Below are 17,511 nucleotides of genomic sequence, written 5' to 3' on the forward strand. Positions count from 1 at the left end.
CTACCGTAGCTTTGATTGGACCGATCATGTCAACATCATACTTTCAAAATCTTAACTAGCAAGCTAGCAGTCATCATCATGAATCAAGTCGACAATCTACTGTCAAATCATTTTCAACTCTTGTCATATGAAGATAAATTGTAGATAAAATGTACCAATGCTCATCTGCCATTGGACATAAACATTACACAACAAATTGGAAATTGTAAATTCAACAATGAGTGGTTTTGAAGGAATCAGTGGCTAACTGTAAGCGATACAAAGCAACCACTAGCCTGCTATTCAGTGGAGTGGGTGTGTGGTCCAAGTCTGGGTATAAGGGTCTCTTTTCCAAGCTTGAAATGATAAATATTCAACCTTGGCCATGCTATCAATCCAACATGACTTCTGCCACGTTCAAAACAACTGGAAACATGGATCTGGGAAATCTCAGACTCTGAAAAAAACAAGCTCTGACTGGGAAAATATGTTTTGAACGGTCACCCAACTCGGAATTTCTAAAGCCCCAACCTGAAGATCACTGACGTCATGATTCAACCTTTTTTTCCCGAGTTCCCAGTTGTCTTGAAAGCACCATAAATCCAGAGAATGCCATAGTTTGATGACAGAATTTGCACACGAAATACCGCCAAACCACCTTCCTCGAAACTGAGCTCAGGTGCATCCTCTTTCCATTGATCATCCTTAAGATGTTTCTTCAACTTGAAAGGAGTGGTTCCACCTGTGGTAAATTCAATTCATTGGACATGATTTGGAAAGGCACACACCTGTCTGTATAAGGTCCCACAGTTGATAGTGCATGTCAGAGCAAAAACCAATCCATGAGGTTGAAGGAATTGCCAGTAGAGCTCCGAGACAGGATTGGGTCGAGGCACAGATCTGGGGAAGTTTACCGACAAATGTCTGCAGCATTTAAGTTCCCTAACAACACAGTGGCCTCCATCATTCTTGAATGGAAGAAGATTGGAACGACCAAAAGTCTTCCTAGAGTTGGCCATCCGGCCAAACTGAGCAATCGGGAGAGAAGGGCCTTGGTCAGGGAGATGACTAAGAACCTGATGGTCAATCTGACAGAGCTTCAGAGTTCCTCTGTGTAGATGGGAGAAACTTGTAGAAGGACAACAATCTCTGCAGCCCTCCACCAATCAGGCCTTTTTGGTTGAGTGGCCAGTCAGAAGTCACTCCTCAGTAAAAGGCACATGACAGCTCACTTGGAGTTTGCCAAAAGGCACCTAAAGACTCTCAGAGCATGAGAAACCAGATTCTCTGGTCTGATGAAACCAAGACTGGACAAATCTCTGAATGTCTTTGAGTGTCCCAGCCAGAGCCCGGACTTGAACCCGATCAAACATCTCTGGAGAGACCTGAAAATAGCTCTGCAGCGAAGCTTCCAATCCAATCCAATCTGAGTTTGAGAGGATCTGCAGAGAAGAATGGGAGAAACTCCTCAAATACAGGTGTGTCAAGATTGTAGCGTCATACCCAATAAGACTTGCAGCTGTAATCGCTGCCAAAGGTGCTTCAACAAAGTACTGAGTAAAGGGTCTGAATACTTATAGAAATGTAATATTTATTTTTAATTTTTTTTTACATAGGTTATTGTGTGTAGATTGATGAGGGAAAAAGCCTACTTAATCCATTTAATAATAAGGCTGTAACATAACAAAATGTGGAAAAAGTCAAGGGGTCTGAATACTTTCTGAATATGTTGTTGTCAGTATGTTGTGTAGTAAGCTGTTAGAATTTGGTGGTGTATATGTAGCCTATTGTAAGAGCTTTCATTGTCTGCTTATATGCCCCCTTTATTTATCCTATAGTTCTGACTTAGAGTACAGGGAGAATACTGTAAGAACGACCCATGTTCTGAATTCTATGTTTCAAATGTGCTGAACAAATAGTTATATTGACTACGTCCGTCCTAGCTCGCTCATTAATATCTTAATTGAAATTACGGATGGCCTCTTATTCGTGGAGACATTGTTCATGTTGTAAATTACTATTGTAGCTGGAAACGGCAGATTTTTACGTCACCGGCCTTCTAGGAGTCACTGAACTGGATCGTTACCACCAAGCCCGGACTGTCTTGTCTCATAACTTATGCCTGGTTCCCATTTCCCCTGATTAGTATGCGCATATAGGTGCCCTCTGCCCCCCCCCCCCCTGTCCTTATCGGTTATTGTTCCATGTCCGTTGGTCTTGTGAGCACCTGTGCTCTGTTTCGGCTTTGGTACTACGCGTTATTGTGCTCTTGTTATTACGGATCTCGTCCTGTGTATATATATTTGTTGTTTACACCTCGCTCTTTGTTTGGGTTACAGCCTTGTGTTATATTTTACGTGTTTGTTTTTGGCTTCGTCCCCGTCACATTCCATCTCGGATGAAGTAAATAGAAACCATATTTCGTATTCCTGCGCCTGTCTCCTATAATTTATACAACGTGACAGGATCCTACAATTGTAAATCAAATAACTAAATTAATAAATAAACACATAACCATCGAATAATAAAACTGGCCCCATCTAATAAACTGGGGCCAGTTGTACTGTTAGAGGGGCCAGTTACATTAGACGTTATTGTTGTCATATCGTTTTCTTCACTGCATTGCAGGCATTAGTTATGTAAAAATTATTTCATACTCCACATTTAGGGGGTCCAAAATTGTTGTCACAGGGGTACTTCTACCACTCAATACAATACACATTTATAACCGTCACCAGTCTTAATTGTCGCTGCATTAAATTACAGGTCACTCTTTATGTTAGCTAGCGGTTAACTGATTGCTAGCTAGCTACAGTAACATCAATCAGTGTTTGCAGCTATTTGAATTTGAGTCAATGAGAGAAGCTAGCAATGCAATGTAGTGTTCCTTAGCTGGCAAGGTAACAGGGGGGTTGTGACTACCGTCTGAAAGGCACCCAATGCACGTAACTAACGTGAGGTTAATCCAGTCCAACAGTGGCACAGCCACGGCAGGACCAGGTGTCAACCTTGTTGCCAGCTGCACCAGTATAGGGGACAGTGGCACAGCCACGGCAGGACCAGGTGTCAACCTTGTTGCCAGCTGCACCAGTATAGGGGACAGTGGCACAGCATGACAGTGGCACAGCATTGTCCAGATACCTCAGTGATGGTACAAAACCATATCAGCCACACCCACAATTTATAGAACCGCAAACTCTTGCCAACAGAGTGTTGAGGTTTCAAGAGAGATGGTTTCGTGATTTCCCCCCTACATTATAATCCATCAATGAAAGGAGTGTTGTGTTTTTACTGTAGACAAGGGTTTTCAAGCCAGCCATCTTTTGGCCAAAGAGCGGATGCTGCCTTCATTAGTGCAGGATTGAGGAACAGGAGAAAAGCCATTTTAAAATTCACAGCACATCAAAACTGCCAAACCCACCGCCACTGTGTAACTGTAACAGCACACCAGCTAAATCCAATCAGTGTCCAGTTATCCAGCGCGTGGGATAAACAGCAGAAATGACGAAATCTACCTTGCACTGTATGACAAAGCAACAACATTGATTGAATTCATTGAGACACACTCAAGACGATTTGCTGGCAAAGCAGTGGATCACTATAGAGCAGAATATTTTAGAGTGTTGGATGGTGTGGAGGTTCAGTTTGGCGACCGTTTTGACCAGGACAGTCTAAACATTCTGCAAACGTTGGAAAGAGTGCTACTCACGGGGGACTTGGATGAGTTTCTAGATCAGTACCTAGAGCTGAACATGGATTCTCTTTCAGTGCAGTTGCCTCTCTTGCGCAACAAATACCCCTGTAGCAGCAGTGGAGAGGCAGCAGAGGTCCTCAGTAGGCTTCCAGTGGAGGTGCGGGGGTTGGTTGACCAAGTTGAGGTGCTGATCAGATTTTTGTCTGTAACGTACATAAAGACAGGCTGGACAGTCTTGAGGGAAAATATCTGCCAGCAATTTGTTGGATCCATTGAAACACACAAATAGGGCCTCCCGGGTGGCGCAGTGGTTAAGGGCTGTGCCATCAGAGTCCCCGGGTTCGTGCCCAGGCTCTGTCATAACCGGCCGCGACAGGGAGGTCCGTGGGGCGACGCACAATTGGCCTAGCATCGTCCGGGTTAGGGAGGGATTGGTCGGTAGGGATCTCCTTGTCTCATCGCACACCAGCGACTCCTGTGGTGGGCCGGGCGCAGTGCGCGCTAACCAAGGTTGCCAGGTGCACGGTGTAGCCTCCGACACATTGGTGCGGCTGGCTTCCGGGTTGGACGTTGCTGTGTTAAGAAGCAGTACGGCTGGTTGGGTTGTGTATCGGAGGACGCATGACATTCAGCCTTCGTCTCTCCCGAGCCCGTACGGGAGTTGTAGCAATGACACAAGATAGTAGCTACTACAACAATTGGATACCACGAAATTGGGGAGAAAAAGGGGTAAAAAAATAAAATAAAAAATTAAACACGCAAACATATGTTCAGTTATTTTGTTCAGTAGTGTATATAGCAGTGGTTCTCAACCTTTTTTGAGTACTGGAACCCCTGCATATTTTGAGGCAAGGCAGGCAAGGTTTTGAGTGGTCCTCAGGGACCTCCACCCCCTCTATATTATATGGAAAGTTACTGGAATCCTTGTGCTGCTGAATATGTTCATTACACTTTTTTATTTCATGTACCCCTTGCAATTACACCAGGGACCACTAGGGGTCCACCTACCCTGTTTGAGAACCCCTGGTGTATAGTATGATATTTGTTATTTTGTTTAGTAGTTTTTAGTACATGACAGTACACTTACTAATGATTCATTTAAAATTGCATACTTTGTGTGACATACTTGTCCATAGCTGTTGTTTGAAGAGTTTCAACCCTACTACTCGGCGTGAGTGTCCAGTGTCAGCGTGCGCTCTGAACCCCCCGAGAGCGAAGCGACCTAACACTCTGACAAGGCTCTGAATTTACGAGCACACTCTGGCACTTCGGAGTGAATTTATGAACACCAAACCTGACTTGGGAGCAAAATTATGTTATAATGAAATTGACATGATGCAACAGTAGTGTACTAGGGAGGGAGGGGCGCGTTGCCCCTAACACAGTCATTCAACATATTACTTACTACTTTATTCAAAAATGATCTAAAACTTGTTTTATTTATCTTAAGGCTTTCCTGCTTGTATATTTTTTTCAACATTTCAAAAAATGTGATACATTTACCACAAAATCGTTTTGCTGAAATATCTCTAGAAGTTGTGAAGACAGGATAATCGGCCCTAAATTGTAGTAGTGAAGAAAATCGATTTTCTGAGATCATCCCGCAGTTTAGAAGCTAATATGATAGGTATGTAAGCAATGTCAGACATGGTCGTTATTGCACTTTGAACATTCACCTGAAAGCGTGTGCAATACCAGGGCTAAAATAAACACCATAGGATTCTTGAAATCTATTTTACGGGAAATGATTGCCTAGTTAAATACATAAAAAATATGAATTTCATACAGCCTAGCCTACGGTAAAATGAATGACGTCAACGCGCGATTTATGCAAAGAAGATTGTTCCGTTTTTTCAGAGGCACTTGGGATAAAGAAGATTGTTCCGTTTTTTTCAGTGGCACTTGGGATAGGTACTCAAAATAAATGCATTCTTCTCTATTTCAGTAGGCTACTGGTTCACACATATAGTGAGTGGTAACTTACCCGGACATGGTAAATCAGCTTGAAAGACTACTGAAGTTTGCACCGTATGTAGGTACAAAGTGAAAACAAAAGTAATTCCGTCAAGAAGCAGATGACTTGACATAGGATACTTTAAAATCCACAGTTGAAGTTCAAATTGTGTAGCTAAAATCTATAATATTTGTACTGCAACAAAATCCTGACATTTCAAATGCTCATTTACACTCAAGAGTGTAGCCTAGAGAGTCCAACCCGAACACAACCGCAGTTCTTTATTAGTGCACGATGTTATTTTTCAACGGTACTTTTTATACTGACTCGAGGGTCACGATTCATTTTTCTCATTGAATCGTTCATTTTAGTCGTTCGTTTGACCTACTGTACGCGACTTAATTCTACAGCAGGATTAATGACTCAAATTAACGAAATGAGTCGAAAGATCTGTTATTTTGACTGAACGAGTCGAAAAGATCAGAGTCAGTAAAAAGAGCCGAACTTCCATTACATAACATTACATAATTACATAATCATTCACCCACTTCCGATCGATCTTGACACAGGCACGACGACCACGTCCAGGGAACTATTTTCCTTCGGAAAAGTAGACATGGAAAAATTGGCATTCAGTGTTAATAACTATGTTCTCCAGGATATTGACTAATCAATAATAATAGGTATACTTGGAGGATTGAGACAGACAACATCAAAGGGTCTTTAATATTTTTATTATTATTGGAGTACAAATAACTGAAATACACATAAAGTAATAGACACAGTAGTTGTTTTTTGAGTCTTTTGACCACAGGAGCTCACACAATTTCCAAACTGATATTTAAATACGGTACTTAAAAAAGTAGCTAGGTCTATACTATCAAAATGTGACATAGTAGCCTGAAGACACTGTGTTGTACAGCAATAAAAATGCACATGAATGACTCACAACATTAATTTCCTTGCACTTTGTTTTCCCTGAAATTTGTTGCCCTTATTTTCCCTTATTTTCAGCTCTTATGTAATCAAATAAATCATATATTTTTGAATCACTGATAAAACTATATAGGTTAGAACACATAGCGTCATGTTTTAGTGTGAAATAAAACCTACCTTCACAGATACGTCTTAACTGCACACACAGCTGAGGACATTGTGCAAAATAAAGACATACAATTAAGTGCCAGAAATGCAGACAAAATAAGACTACTTCATAAATAAAATAAAATAATTGACAGTTTTGACCATGACAGCCACAAGCACAAACACAGGAGTTTGGTACACAATACATTGTTTTTTGTTTAACAGAATAAACAGAATTTATTTTGAAAGAACAAACAAGAACAAAAAGACTAATAAAAACAACACCGGGAAAAACTTTTGTCTGTGGGTTCAGTCAGTGTCCTGTTGGACAGTGATGTAGGTGGCCGGACGGTGGTTCGTGGAGTTGGTTGCAGAATCCCTGACATTGTCAGATTGTCATCTGGAAGAACAGGTGATTCAGTCTACTGTCCAATTAAGTCTATTAAGTCTATCTCATAGGATCCCTATGAACACCACTGTTTCAGGGTAAAGTGCCCATTTAGACTTTCACTGAGGCATAAGGCATCTTGGAGGAGGTCGCCCAGTTGCAGCCCCTCACAGCCTGTTGCAGTTCTGGGGAACAGGAAGGGTGAGGTTGCAGGCATTGATGCTGACTCTCCGTCTGCCCTGGCTGTCTACCACAGGGGCTAAGGTCTGGCTCAAGCTCACCTGGGTGTTGCTGAAGGAAGTGATTCGCCCACTGCCAGCAATCTGCAGGTTCACAGTGGTAGCATAGCTAGTCTTTAGAGTCCTTCTGGCTGCCTGCATTGAGGAGGCGTCCTCTGGCTTTGGCTCACTCCTGTGAGGGCACTGGATGGGTGCGCCCATGTCTGGGGCTGGGGAGGCCCGAGGCACATAGGCACAGATCAGGCGGCTCCGGCAACTGTCCTCCCCAAGGTCTGGGTCACCCCACTCATCCTGAGGCCAGACAGGGGAAGTCGGAGCGCTCCGGTCAGGGCTGTCTCCACTGTCATACTTGGTCAGGAGTTCTCGTACGTCGGGCCAGGCAATGCTGGTGAAGTGTTGCCCGCCGTGGTTGCTCTTCCCAGGGGCCAGTCTGACAGGGGACAAGGTGCAGGGGCTGGGGCAGGATGGGGAGCCGCTGTTGGAGCCGCTGTAGGAGTCACTGTTGGAGTAGGATCCCCCTCGGGGACTCATCAGCCCAGATTCCTGCTCCGCACCCACCGCCCTGCGCCTTCCGCTCTCTACCCATGACCTTCTCCCATTCCTGACTGGGCTGGGTGGTCGGTCAGCCAGGCTGAGGAAGGGCAGGCTGCTCCCCTTGGTCCTCCGCAGGTTCTGAGAAGGGTTTGGAGAGCATGAGGAGAAACCAGATGGGGGAGGGGAGGTGGTGCTGTAGCTTCTCTGAATGGAGGGGGAGGGGGATAAGCCACCTCTCCATGTGGGTGAGGCTATGGAGGAGGAAGGGAATGCCAATTTGGCATGCCGCGGCTGAGGAGCGGCGACTCCCCACACATTGGCAGGAACCCCGATGGGCGGTGGGGAGGTAATACGAGGGGAGGTGATGCCTGAGGAGCAGGCTGAGGAGGTCCTGGGGAGCTCTAGGGAGAGGCCCAGGTGGTTGAAGGGGCTAGCCCCTCCTGCCCGGGTGCTTCTAGGGTTGGGGGGCTTGTTCATCAGAGGGCCTGTATGATTCTGGACAGGGGGTGGGGAGCAGATCTTGCTGAATGGAGATGGGGAGGGAGAGGGGGACTGCACTCGTGAGCTGGGCTCCGAGGCAGAGAAGGGCCTTGCCACTCTGTTGGAAGTGTGAGCAGAACCACTCCAGTGACAATCATGGGGATGGGGTATACTTTTGCTACTCGCTAACGGTGGCTTCCGGTGATTCACGGCCAATCCTCCGTTAGTGGTGTTGTTATTGTTGTTGCTATTTCCATTCAAACCAATATGACATGGCTGGGCTAGGGCAACAGGCCTGGGCCGGGGGGAGGCAGAGGAAGAGGCGGTGTGATGCAGGCTGACTGGGGGGGCTGGGGAGACTGAGTGCTGGCTGCGGTATGGTGGGGGGGACAGGGATGGGGATGCGCTTGGACTGGAGCGAAGTGAAGTAGACCAGAGTGGGGAAGGGGGACTCAGAGGGGGGCCACTAGGGCCAGAGGTGAGTTTGGGGGAGGGAGACCTCATCCTGAGTGGGGAGGCAGTGGGAGTGGGAGCCAGAGGGGCTGGACTACCTGGGGAAGGGGTGGCCTGGTCCTGGAGGCGAGCGTTGTTCTTGGCCAGACTCTGGCTGATGGACTGGCTGATGCAGAAGGCGGCCAGGGATTTGGTCAAGGCAGAAGGGGTGGGAGAGGAGCAGGGGAGTCCCCTGATTGGAGAGGGAGAGCGATGGTGGAGACTGGGGCTGAAGGCGGAGGGAGGCTTGGCATCCATGGGATGGCCAATACCTGGAGGCAGGGTGGCTGATCTCTCCAGTGAAGACTGGGAGGAAGGCTGTCTGATGGGGGACAACCCAGAGGCATGGATGGGTGGGGCTGAAGGATCCTGGCCTGGCTCTCTGGACTTCAGTGGAGCAGGTGGTAGTCTATAACCAAAGGAAAGAGAAGAGGAAATGAATGGACGATTAAGCAGTCCCTCCAGGATTCTGAGCATTTTTGATCAAAATCAACAATTTCACACATAATATGCGAGGGCTTGCAAATTTGACCAATCACTGCACTATCCCCAAATCGTCGCAATATTATCTCATAAAACTGACCCATCAGCACAGTACAAAAAGAGTACTCGGAATTTCAACCAATCACTGCATAATATGGTTCAATCAAGCCACACGTAAAAAAAAAAATCCTCATCAATGAAATTGAATTCGACTAAATCATCAAATTTGACTAAATCACTGCATATTGCCACGCAAAATATCACATAAAATCCCTGCGAAATCCTGGAGGGACTGTTTAATGCCACAACACTGGCTTGAGGAGAAGCAGGATTGAGAGGAGAGGACTGCAGGCAGCGATGGCTCAGTCTTGTGAATATAAACTACTTTGACAGTCCGTGTGTACTTTTATTTATACAATTCAGCTCTTAGCAGTGATGTACACAAAATAAAACTAAACAATTTCTATATTTATTATTATACAGCAAAATAGGAACTGTGGATAAGTTTACCACTCGATATAACCTCTAAAGCTGTGGACATTCAGGGGCCTTTTCACATACTTTGCATCGACAGTGCCTTCAGAAAGTATTCACACCCCTTGAATTTTTTCATATTATGTAGTGTTACAGCATGAATTTAAAATGGATTAAATTTAGATTTTGTGACACTGGCCTACACACAATACCCCATAATGTCAAAGTGGAATGATGCTTTTAGAAATGTTTACAAATGAATACATTTTTTTAAGCTGAAATGTCTTGAGTTAATAAGTATTCATCCTCTTTGTTATGGCAAGCCTGAATAAGTTCAGGAGTAAACATGTGCTTAACAAGTCACATAATAAGTTGCATGGACTCTGTGTACAATAATAGTGTTTAACATGACTACCTCATCTCTGTACCCCACACATTCAATTATCTGTAAGGTCTCTCAGTCTCTCAGTGAATTTCAAACACAGATTCAACCAGAAAGCCCAGGGAGGTTCTCCAATGCCTCACAAAGAATGGCACCTATTGGTAGATGGATTTTTAAAAAAGCAGACATTGAATATGCCTTTGAGCATGGTGAAGTTAATTACACTTTGAATGGTGTATCAATACACCCCAGTCACTACAAAGATACAGGCGTAGTTCCTAACTCAGTTGCCAGAGAGGAAAGAAACCGCTCTGGGATTTCACCATGAGGCCAATGGGGATTTTAAAACAGTTACAGAGTTTATTGGCTGTGATAGAAGAAAACTGGGGATGCATCAACAACATTGTAGTTACTCCACAATTACTAACCTAAATGACAGAGTGAAAAGAAGGAAGCGTGTACAGAATAAAAAATATTCCAAAACATGCATCCTGTTTACAATAAGGAACTAAAGTAAAACTGCAAAAAATGTGGCAAAGAAATTAACTTTATGTCCTGAATACAAAGCGTTATGTTTGGGGCAAATCCAACATAACACATCACTGAGTACCAGTCTACATATTTTTAAGCATGGCGGTGGCTGCATCATGGTATGGGTAGGCTTGTCAGCAGGCAAGCACTAGGTAGATTTTTTTAAGGATAAAAATAAATGGAATAGACCTAAGAACAGGCAAAATCCTAGAGGAAAACCTAGTTCAGTCTGCTTTCCAAAAAACACTGGGAGACAAATTCACCTTTCAGCAGGACAATAACCTAAAACACAAAGGCCAAGCATACACTGGTGACATTGAATGTTTCTGAGTGGCCTAGTTACAGTTTTTTTTTTAAATGGCTTAAAAATCAATGGCAATACTTGAAAATGGCTGTCTAGCCATGATCAACAACCAACTCGACAGAGTCTGAAGAAATTAAAAAAGAATAATTAGCAAATATTGTACAATCCAGGTGTGCAAAGCTCTTAGAGACTTACCCAGAAAGACTCACAGCTGTAATAGCTGGCAAAGATGATTATAACATGTATTGACTCAGGGGTGTGAATACTTACAGTATCAGTCAAAGGTTTGGACACACCTACTCATTCCAGGGTTTTTCTTTATTTGTACTATTTTCTACATTGTAGAATTATAGAAGATATCAAAACTATGTAATAACACATATGGAATCATGTAGTAACCAAAAAAGTGTTAAATAAATCTAAATATATTTTATATTTGAGATTCTCCACCCTTTGCCTTGATGACAGCTTTGCCCACTCTTGGCATTCTCTGAACCAGCTTCATGAAGTAGTCACCTGTAATGCATTTTATTTAACAGGTGTGCCTTGTTAAAAGTTCATTTGTGGAATTTCTTTCCTTCTTAATGCGTTTGAACCATTTAGAACTTTGAGTGTTTTTGAAAGTGCAGTTGCAAAAACCATCAAGCGCCATGATGAAACTGGCTGTCATGAGGACCATCACAGGAAAGGAACACCCAGAGTTACCTCTGCTGCAGAGGATAAGTTCATTAGAGTTACCAGCCTCAGAAATTGCTGCCCAAATAAATGCTTCACAGAGTTCAAGTAACAGACACATCTAAATATCAACTGTTCAGAGGATACTATGTGAATCAGGCCTTCATTGTCAAATATGCTGCAAAGAAACCATTACTAAAGTACACCATTACTAAAGGACACTAATAAGAAGAGACCTGCTTGGGCCAAGAAACACGAGCAATGGACATTAGACAGGTGGAAATCTGTCCTTTGGTCTGATGAGTCCAAATTTTAGATTTTTAGTTCCGCTGTGTCTTTGTGAGACGCAGAGTAGGTGAACAGATGATCGCCGCATGTGTGGTTCCCACCGTGAAGCATGGAGGTGTGATGGTGTGGGGGTGCTTTGCTTGTGACACTGTCAGTGATTTATTTAGAATTCAAGGCACACTTAACCAGCATGGCTACCACAGCATTCTGCAGTGATACGTCATCCCACCTGGTTTGTGCTTAGTGGGACTATCAGGACAATGACCCAACACACCTCCAGGCTGTGTAAGGGCTATTGGACCAAGAAGGAGAGTGATGGAATGCTGCATCGGATGACCTGGCCTCCACAATCACCTGACCTCAACCCAATTGAGATGGTTTGGGATGAGTTGGACCGCAGAGTAAAGGAAAAGCAGCCGACAAGTGCTCAGCATATGTGGGAACTCCTTTAAGACTGTTGGTTGAGAGAATGCCAAGAGTGTGCAAAGCTGTCATCAAGGCAAAGATTAGCTACTTTAAAGAATCTAACATTTAAAATATATTTACATTTGTTAAATACCTTTTTGGTAACTACATGATTCCATATGTGTCGTTTCATAGTTTTGATGTCTTCACTATTATTCTACAATGTAGAAAATATTAAAATATAAATCATAATGCATATAGCATTTCACTAAAATGCTTCCTTTCCATCTACTCTGTGAATAACAATGTACTGTCTTATCTTACTCATGGAATTTCTTTAAGAACTCTTAGTCGAGAAACAGGAAAAAGTCTCTGCACTCTTCCAGTCAGATGCAAATTTCTTTAATGTTTCTCCAGTTTTGCCTTTTGCCTCCAGCTCCTTCACAAATCGGTTTTGGGTGTGTGGTAGATTCTGCTTATTATCTACAAGAACTCTTCGTGGAAGAATTAAGCAATAGACCAGTGAAATTGTGTTACTACTGTACTATTAGGCCTATTAAATACTGTACCTTTGGCTGGGGAGTGTGGCGTTGTTTGATCCGTTCCAATTGATAGGAAGGCTCCTTCTACCCATGCTAGTGGGCAGGTGCAGGTTGGGTGGTCTTTGGCTGGTGAACCTAGGCAGACAGTCAGAGGACTGCACCCCTGGTGGAGGTATAGGCGCCGGGCTTTGGAGCGATGACCACGGATGGGGAACCATGCCCCCCTCTTTTTCTTTGGAATCCTCTGGGACTTGACTCTCCTTGACTCTCTGACCAGATGTATGTGTTGCTTGCATGGGTTCAGTCATAGGTGACTGAGTGGGATGCCGCACTAAGGGGTTTGACCCCTCAGTTAGTCCAGAGATGGACCTCTGTTGTGTGGGAGACGTGTCGGAGCTGTGAGGGGAAATCTTTGACGATGCAGGCGAAACATCCCGATCATCTAGAGTGGCATCTCGTGGTTTCTCTTTGGTGGATTCAGCTTTACTTTGATGACCAGGGGCCACCCGGGGTGAACTCCCCCTCTCAGCCCCACTGGCCACATAAGGCGTCATTATCTTTGTGTTTAAATTGTCTTCGTCTGGCTTCACCAACTGGCTTGTCTCTGGTTCAGTTGGAGCCTGCTGTTGGATGGTCTTCATCAGTTCCTCTGCAGCGCCAACCCCTGGAAACCTGTCCTTGTTCCCACATGGGCCTGCTAAAGAGGTTGCTGTCCCCAGAGAAGGATCTTCCCTGATGGAGTACAGATTATGTCCTTTCTGCTCTGCCTGAGTCCTGCTGAGATTCACAGTCATATCTGGGGTCCCTGGATGACCATCAGCTGGAACCTCAAACCTTACCCCTTGGATGGGGACTTCCTGGACTGGGAAGCCCTTCTTGGAGTGAGGCCTCTGCATCTCAGCTTCTGAGATTACTTCCTCAGATTGGTTCTCCATAAGCCTCCCCTCCACAGCAGTCGTCACTACCTCCTCAGGCCCAACCTGAGGGTTTCTTGGTGGGGTGGTCAGAGGGGAGGAGGGTGGAGAGGTAATGGACGTGGATCCCAGGTTGGAAACACTGTCCCTGGGTCCGGCCAGGACGTAGCTATTCTCCTGCTGGCGGTAGGTGGGGGACAGCTGTTCACTGACAAGGACGTGGCCAAAGAGCTGGGGTTCTGAGGAGACTGAAGTAATCTCCTGACAACCTGTAAATCCCACAAAAAAACATCCCAAACACTGTCATTCACTGATACACAATATGGAGGCTTTACATGTCATGTTTTATTCATAGTGTTTCCTAACTAACCTTATAAAGGCTTTACTTTCACTATCAAAAATGGTAAATCACAGTTTATAAGTGTTATTCTATTATTAATAGTGTTCACTAAAACAAATTCAGTGAAAATGAAACAATAAGACACCAACAAGTCTTCAGATTTCATCATTACTACACTATTAAATCAAATCATAGCCGTTCCTAAAGGATGTTAAAGGTACTGACCAGTGGAATGGCTCTGAGCTCTCTTTACTGTAATCTTCTCCCCATGATGCTGCTGTGGCGGCTGGGCCTGAGGAGGGACACTGTGCCTGGTGGTGCCGGTCCACGGTGCACGACCCACACACACCCTCTTGTGGTGAAGAGGCACCTTCATGATGCTGGCCTTGGCGCTGTACATGCGAGCCAGCATTTGAACCTTACTGAGGATCCTCTCCGAGTTCTCCACCAGACATGGATCACCGGGGCTGGCCTCGAACAGGCCTATCCCTGCCACGTCTGCGACCGCTGCCCCCTCGTACAGGGTCTGGCTGGAGGACACCATCTTACAGTGGCGGGACCAGCGGCCCACCTTGATCTGGCTGGGTAGGCCCTCTAGGTTCCCAGTGAGGGAGCTCCTGTCTCTGATTCTCCCCAACCCAGCCTGGGACACTGGGGCGGTCTTACTGTCGTGGAGGCCTGTAAGTGGAGGGACAGTGGAGTCTTTCTGGGCCTCTTTAGGTTCTGAGTCCAGATCACTTGGACTTGGTCCGTGGCCGTTGATTACTTGCTGGTCTTCTGTGATCACTTTGGCTGCTTCATCACTGCATGAGGCCTCTTTGTTTATGTCTGTTAACAGGTTAAGTGTGATTTCCTTCTCTGTACTAACAGCGGCTCCTACTTTCTCCTTATCTTTCCACTCCTTCATCAACTCTTTGTAGGGGAGGAGATCGCTCCCTGGCTCAAACCTGCTACATTCCTCCACAGCAGGCTCATCCTGACCTGGTGCCTGGCTGTGATCTTCCTGGGAATCAGCAGCAGAAGTGGAGGAACAGTCTGGACTGAGGGCTCCCTCTCCCTGGTCAGGCAGCTCTAACTCAGGCTCTGGTTCTGCCCCCCCATTGGAGCGCCCGCTCTCCGAGTCACACAAGCTGTCCTGGTGGCCAAAGACAGCAAAGCGGGACACAGAGTCTTTGACCAGGCCGGTGGGGATGATGAGGGAGAAGCTGTTTCTCCTGAGGGTGGGGATGCTGTCACCTTCTCCTGCATCTCCTGCCTCGGCCTCAGCTGCCTCGTAGTAGCTGCGGATCTTTTCGATGATCTGCCTGTCGGACTTGGTGAGCTGGGTCTCTTTCTTGGGCGCCAGAGGGCTCTGTACAGTGTCCTCTGGGACGGAGAGATGAGAGATTGGAGCTTCTGAGGGTTTGTCCTCGTTGGGGAGGTCAAAGCAGAGTTCTTTCTCCCTCTCCCTTTTGTCAGGGAGGCTTACAGGAGAGAGAGGTGTCGCGGTTTTGACCGTTTGCTCGTCCTCCACCTCTGATGCAGTTCTTTCCTCAACTGTCTCGGTTTCTTTGGCTGATGTGCTCTCCTCCTGAGGCATCTCCTCTTTGACATCAGATGGCAAAGGTGTTGACTCTCCACCTTCACAACCTCCCTCCTCTGAGGACTCACTGGACAGACGGGGTGGAAGAGTTTGGTCTTCCATTTTGGTTCTGCTCCCCTCCAGTTGCACTGTTATCTCCTCTGGACTATTGGGATGGGGGTCTTGCGACTTGTAAGACTCCTTTGTAGGGGAAGGCTGCGGCTGGTCATTTCCTTGCTGAGCAACTGGACATGGAGGTGGCTCAGTTGTTTGGTCCTCCAGAGACTCATCCAGGGGTGAATCCTGTGGAAAGACAGAAACAAAAACAAAAAGAGTCAATACGTACACGGCAATACGTACACGGCAATACGTACACGGCAATACGTACACGGTAGAGTAATGCAGCACTAACTCAGGAAGGAATTGATAGCTCATAAAACTAGACACTAACGTCTAGTGACTAGACAAGTGGCACAGGTTGCTTCAAATCCATGGCAACTGTTTAACAATGTGTGAATTGTGAAAGACAATATAGCCCACCCATACTATGTCATGCTTGAGTTCGGCCATTCCCTCTCGCACGCGGCTCTGGTTAATGAACTGCATGATCTCCTCGGTGATGGAGAGGGTGGGCGGGAGGCTCAGGGAGGATAGATCCTCATCTTCCAGGCCCAGGCAGGGGTCCGGCCGCTCTGTCTCAGCTTCCACCTCCATCACAGAGGAGGCCAGGGTTTTGGTGCTGCCTGAGTATCCCAGGCTATCTGCCCCAGGACACAGCTCCCCCTCGCTGCCAGCCTATGGAGATGGACATGCGTATAAACACGGAGACGGATAATGTCAGGAAGGGAGGGTGTTACTCAGTAGCATTTCTAACGCCAACAAGGCATTGCTCATAGTAATTCTTGCCAAGTAATTATTTCCAATGAGATATCATTTGATGATTGATTTATGTGTACGACAGTTGTGTGGGTGGTTAAGTGTGGAACAAGTCTGAATCAAGCTTACCTTTGAAGAGACTGGATTCAATGAGACGATAGGAATGGTTTGTGGGAAACAAACAAATGCGTGTTTACTTTCCATTAAAAACACACCAAATCTTTCAGCCCCGACTGACCGAGGCACTACCAGGAAACAAGATAACAAAAATCCTTTAAGAAGCATTCTCACCCCTCTCACCATGAAATGCTGTTTCCAAGTCTTTAGTTGGAGCTGGAAAGAAACACCCATAAGCATCCAAGAATTAGTCATTTCCAATAATTACATTTATGCATTTACATTTCTTAGCTAACTGTACGTTTAGTCCAAGTAATGCTGTTTGGTGATTCCTCTCTGGGCCCTTGTTCATAAAGCGTCTCAGGATCAGGTGCTACTTGTCCATGTCATCCTGTTAATTATTCAGTACTGGGGCGGCAGGTAGCCTAGTGGTTAGAGCGTTGGGCCAGTAACTGAAAGGATGCTAGATTGAATCCCTGAGCTGACAAGGTAAAAATATGTCGTTCTGCCCTAGTAGGAGGCAGTTAACCCACTGTTCCCGGTATAATTTGTTCTTAACTGACTTAAATAAAGGTTAAATATAAAAAAACAAAAACAAATATGATCTAAAAGGCTAAACTGATACTTCAACAGCACTTCTGCTTTGAGACTCTTTATGAATGTGGACCCTGTTCTATAGACATGAAGTCTCACCAGACTGCCTCCTGAGTAGGAATGCTGATCTAGGATCTGTCCATATAATCTTATTCATTATGATCTAAAAGGCTAAACTGAGG

General features: G+C 45.4%; 2 protein-coding genes across 8 annotated transcripts in view; both read right to left on the bottom strand.

Annotated features, from left to right (window-relative positions):
- The window catches only part of il15l (interleukin 15, like), a 36,097-nt gene extending 29,959 nt beyond the window's left edge, over positions 1-6,138 (bottom strand). For both annotated transcript variants that reach the window (XM_036965409.1, XM_021587535.2), the window contains exon 1: positions 5,658-6,138. The gene's annotated coding sequence lies outside the window, so the exon portion shown is untranslated. The remainder of the gene's footprint in view (positions 1-5,657) is intronic.
- A 204-nt stretch (positions 6,139-6,342) lies between these two features.
- LOC110507505 (nascent polypeptide-associated complex subunit alpha, muscle-specific form) overlaps positions 6,343-17,511 on the bottom strand; it is a 59,003-nt gene continuing 47,834 nt past the window's right edge. For 4 of the 6 annotated variants that reach the window (XM_036964709.1, XM_036964711.1, XM_036964712.1 and 1 more), the window contains 6 exons: positions 16,910-16,951; positions 16,748-16,758; positions 16,283-16,537; positions 14,407-16,045; positions 12,955-14,110; positions 6,343-9,252 (listed from right to left, as the gene is read on the bottom strand). In XM_036964709.1, coding sequence (XP_036820604.1) covers positions 7,266-9,252; positions 12,955-14,110; positions 14,407-16,045; positions 16,283-16,537; positions 16,748-16,758; positions 16,910-16,951 — 5,090 coding nt within the window. In that variant the 3' untranslated portion in view covers positions 6,343-7,265. The remainder of the gene's footprint in view (positions 9,253-12,954; positions 14,111-14,406; positions 16,046-16,282; positions 16,538-16,747; positions 16,759-16,909; positions 16,952-17,511) is intronic. The other 2 variants (XM_021587536.2, XM_036964710.1) reach the window with 2 other exon arrangements.

This window comes from Oncorhynchus mykiss, chromosome 27 (genome assembly GCF_013265735.2).
Source record: "Oncorhynchus mykiss isolate Arlee chromosome 27, USDA_OmykA_1.1, whole genome shotgun sequence".
Lineage (NCBI taxonomy): Eukaryota > Metazoa > Chordata > Actinopteri > Salmoniformes > Salmonidae > Oncorhynchus > Oncorhynchus mykiss.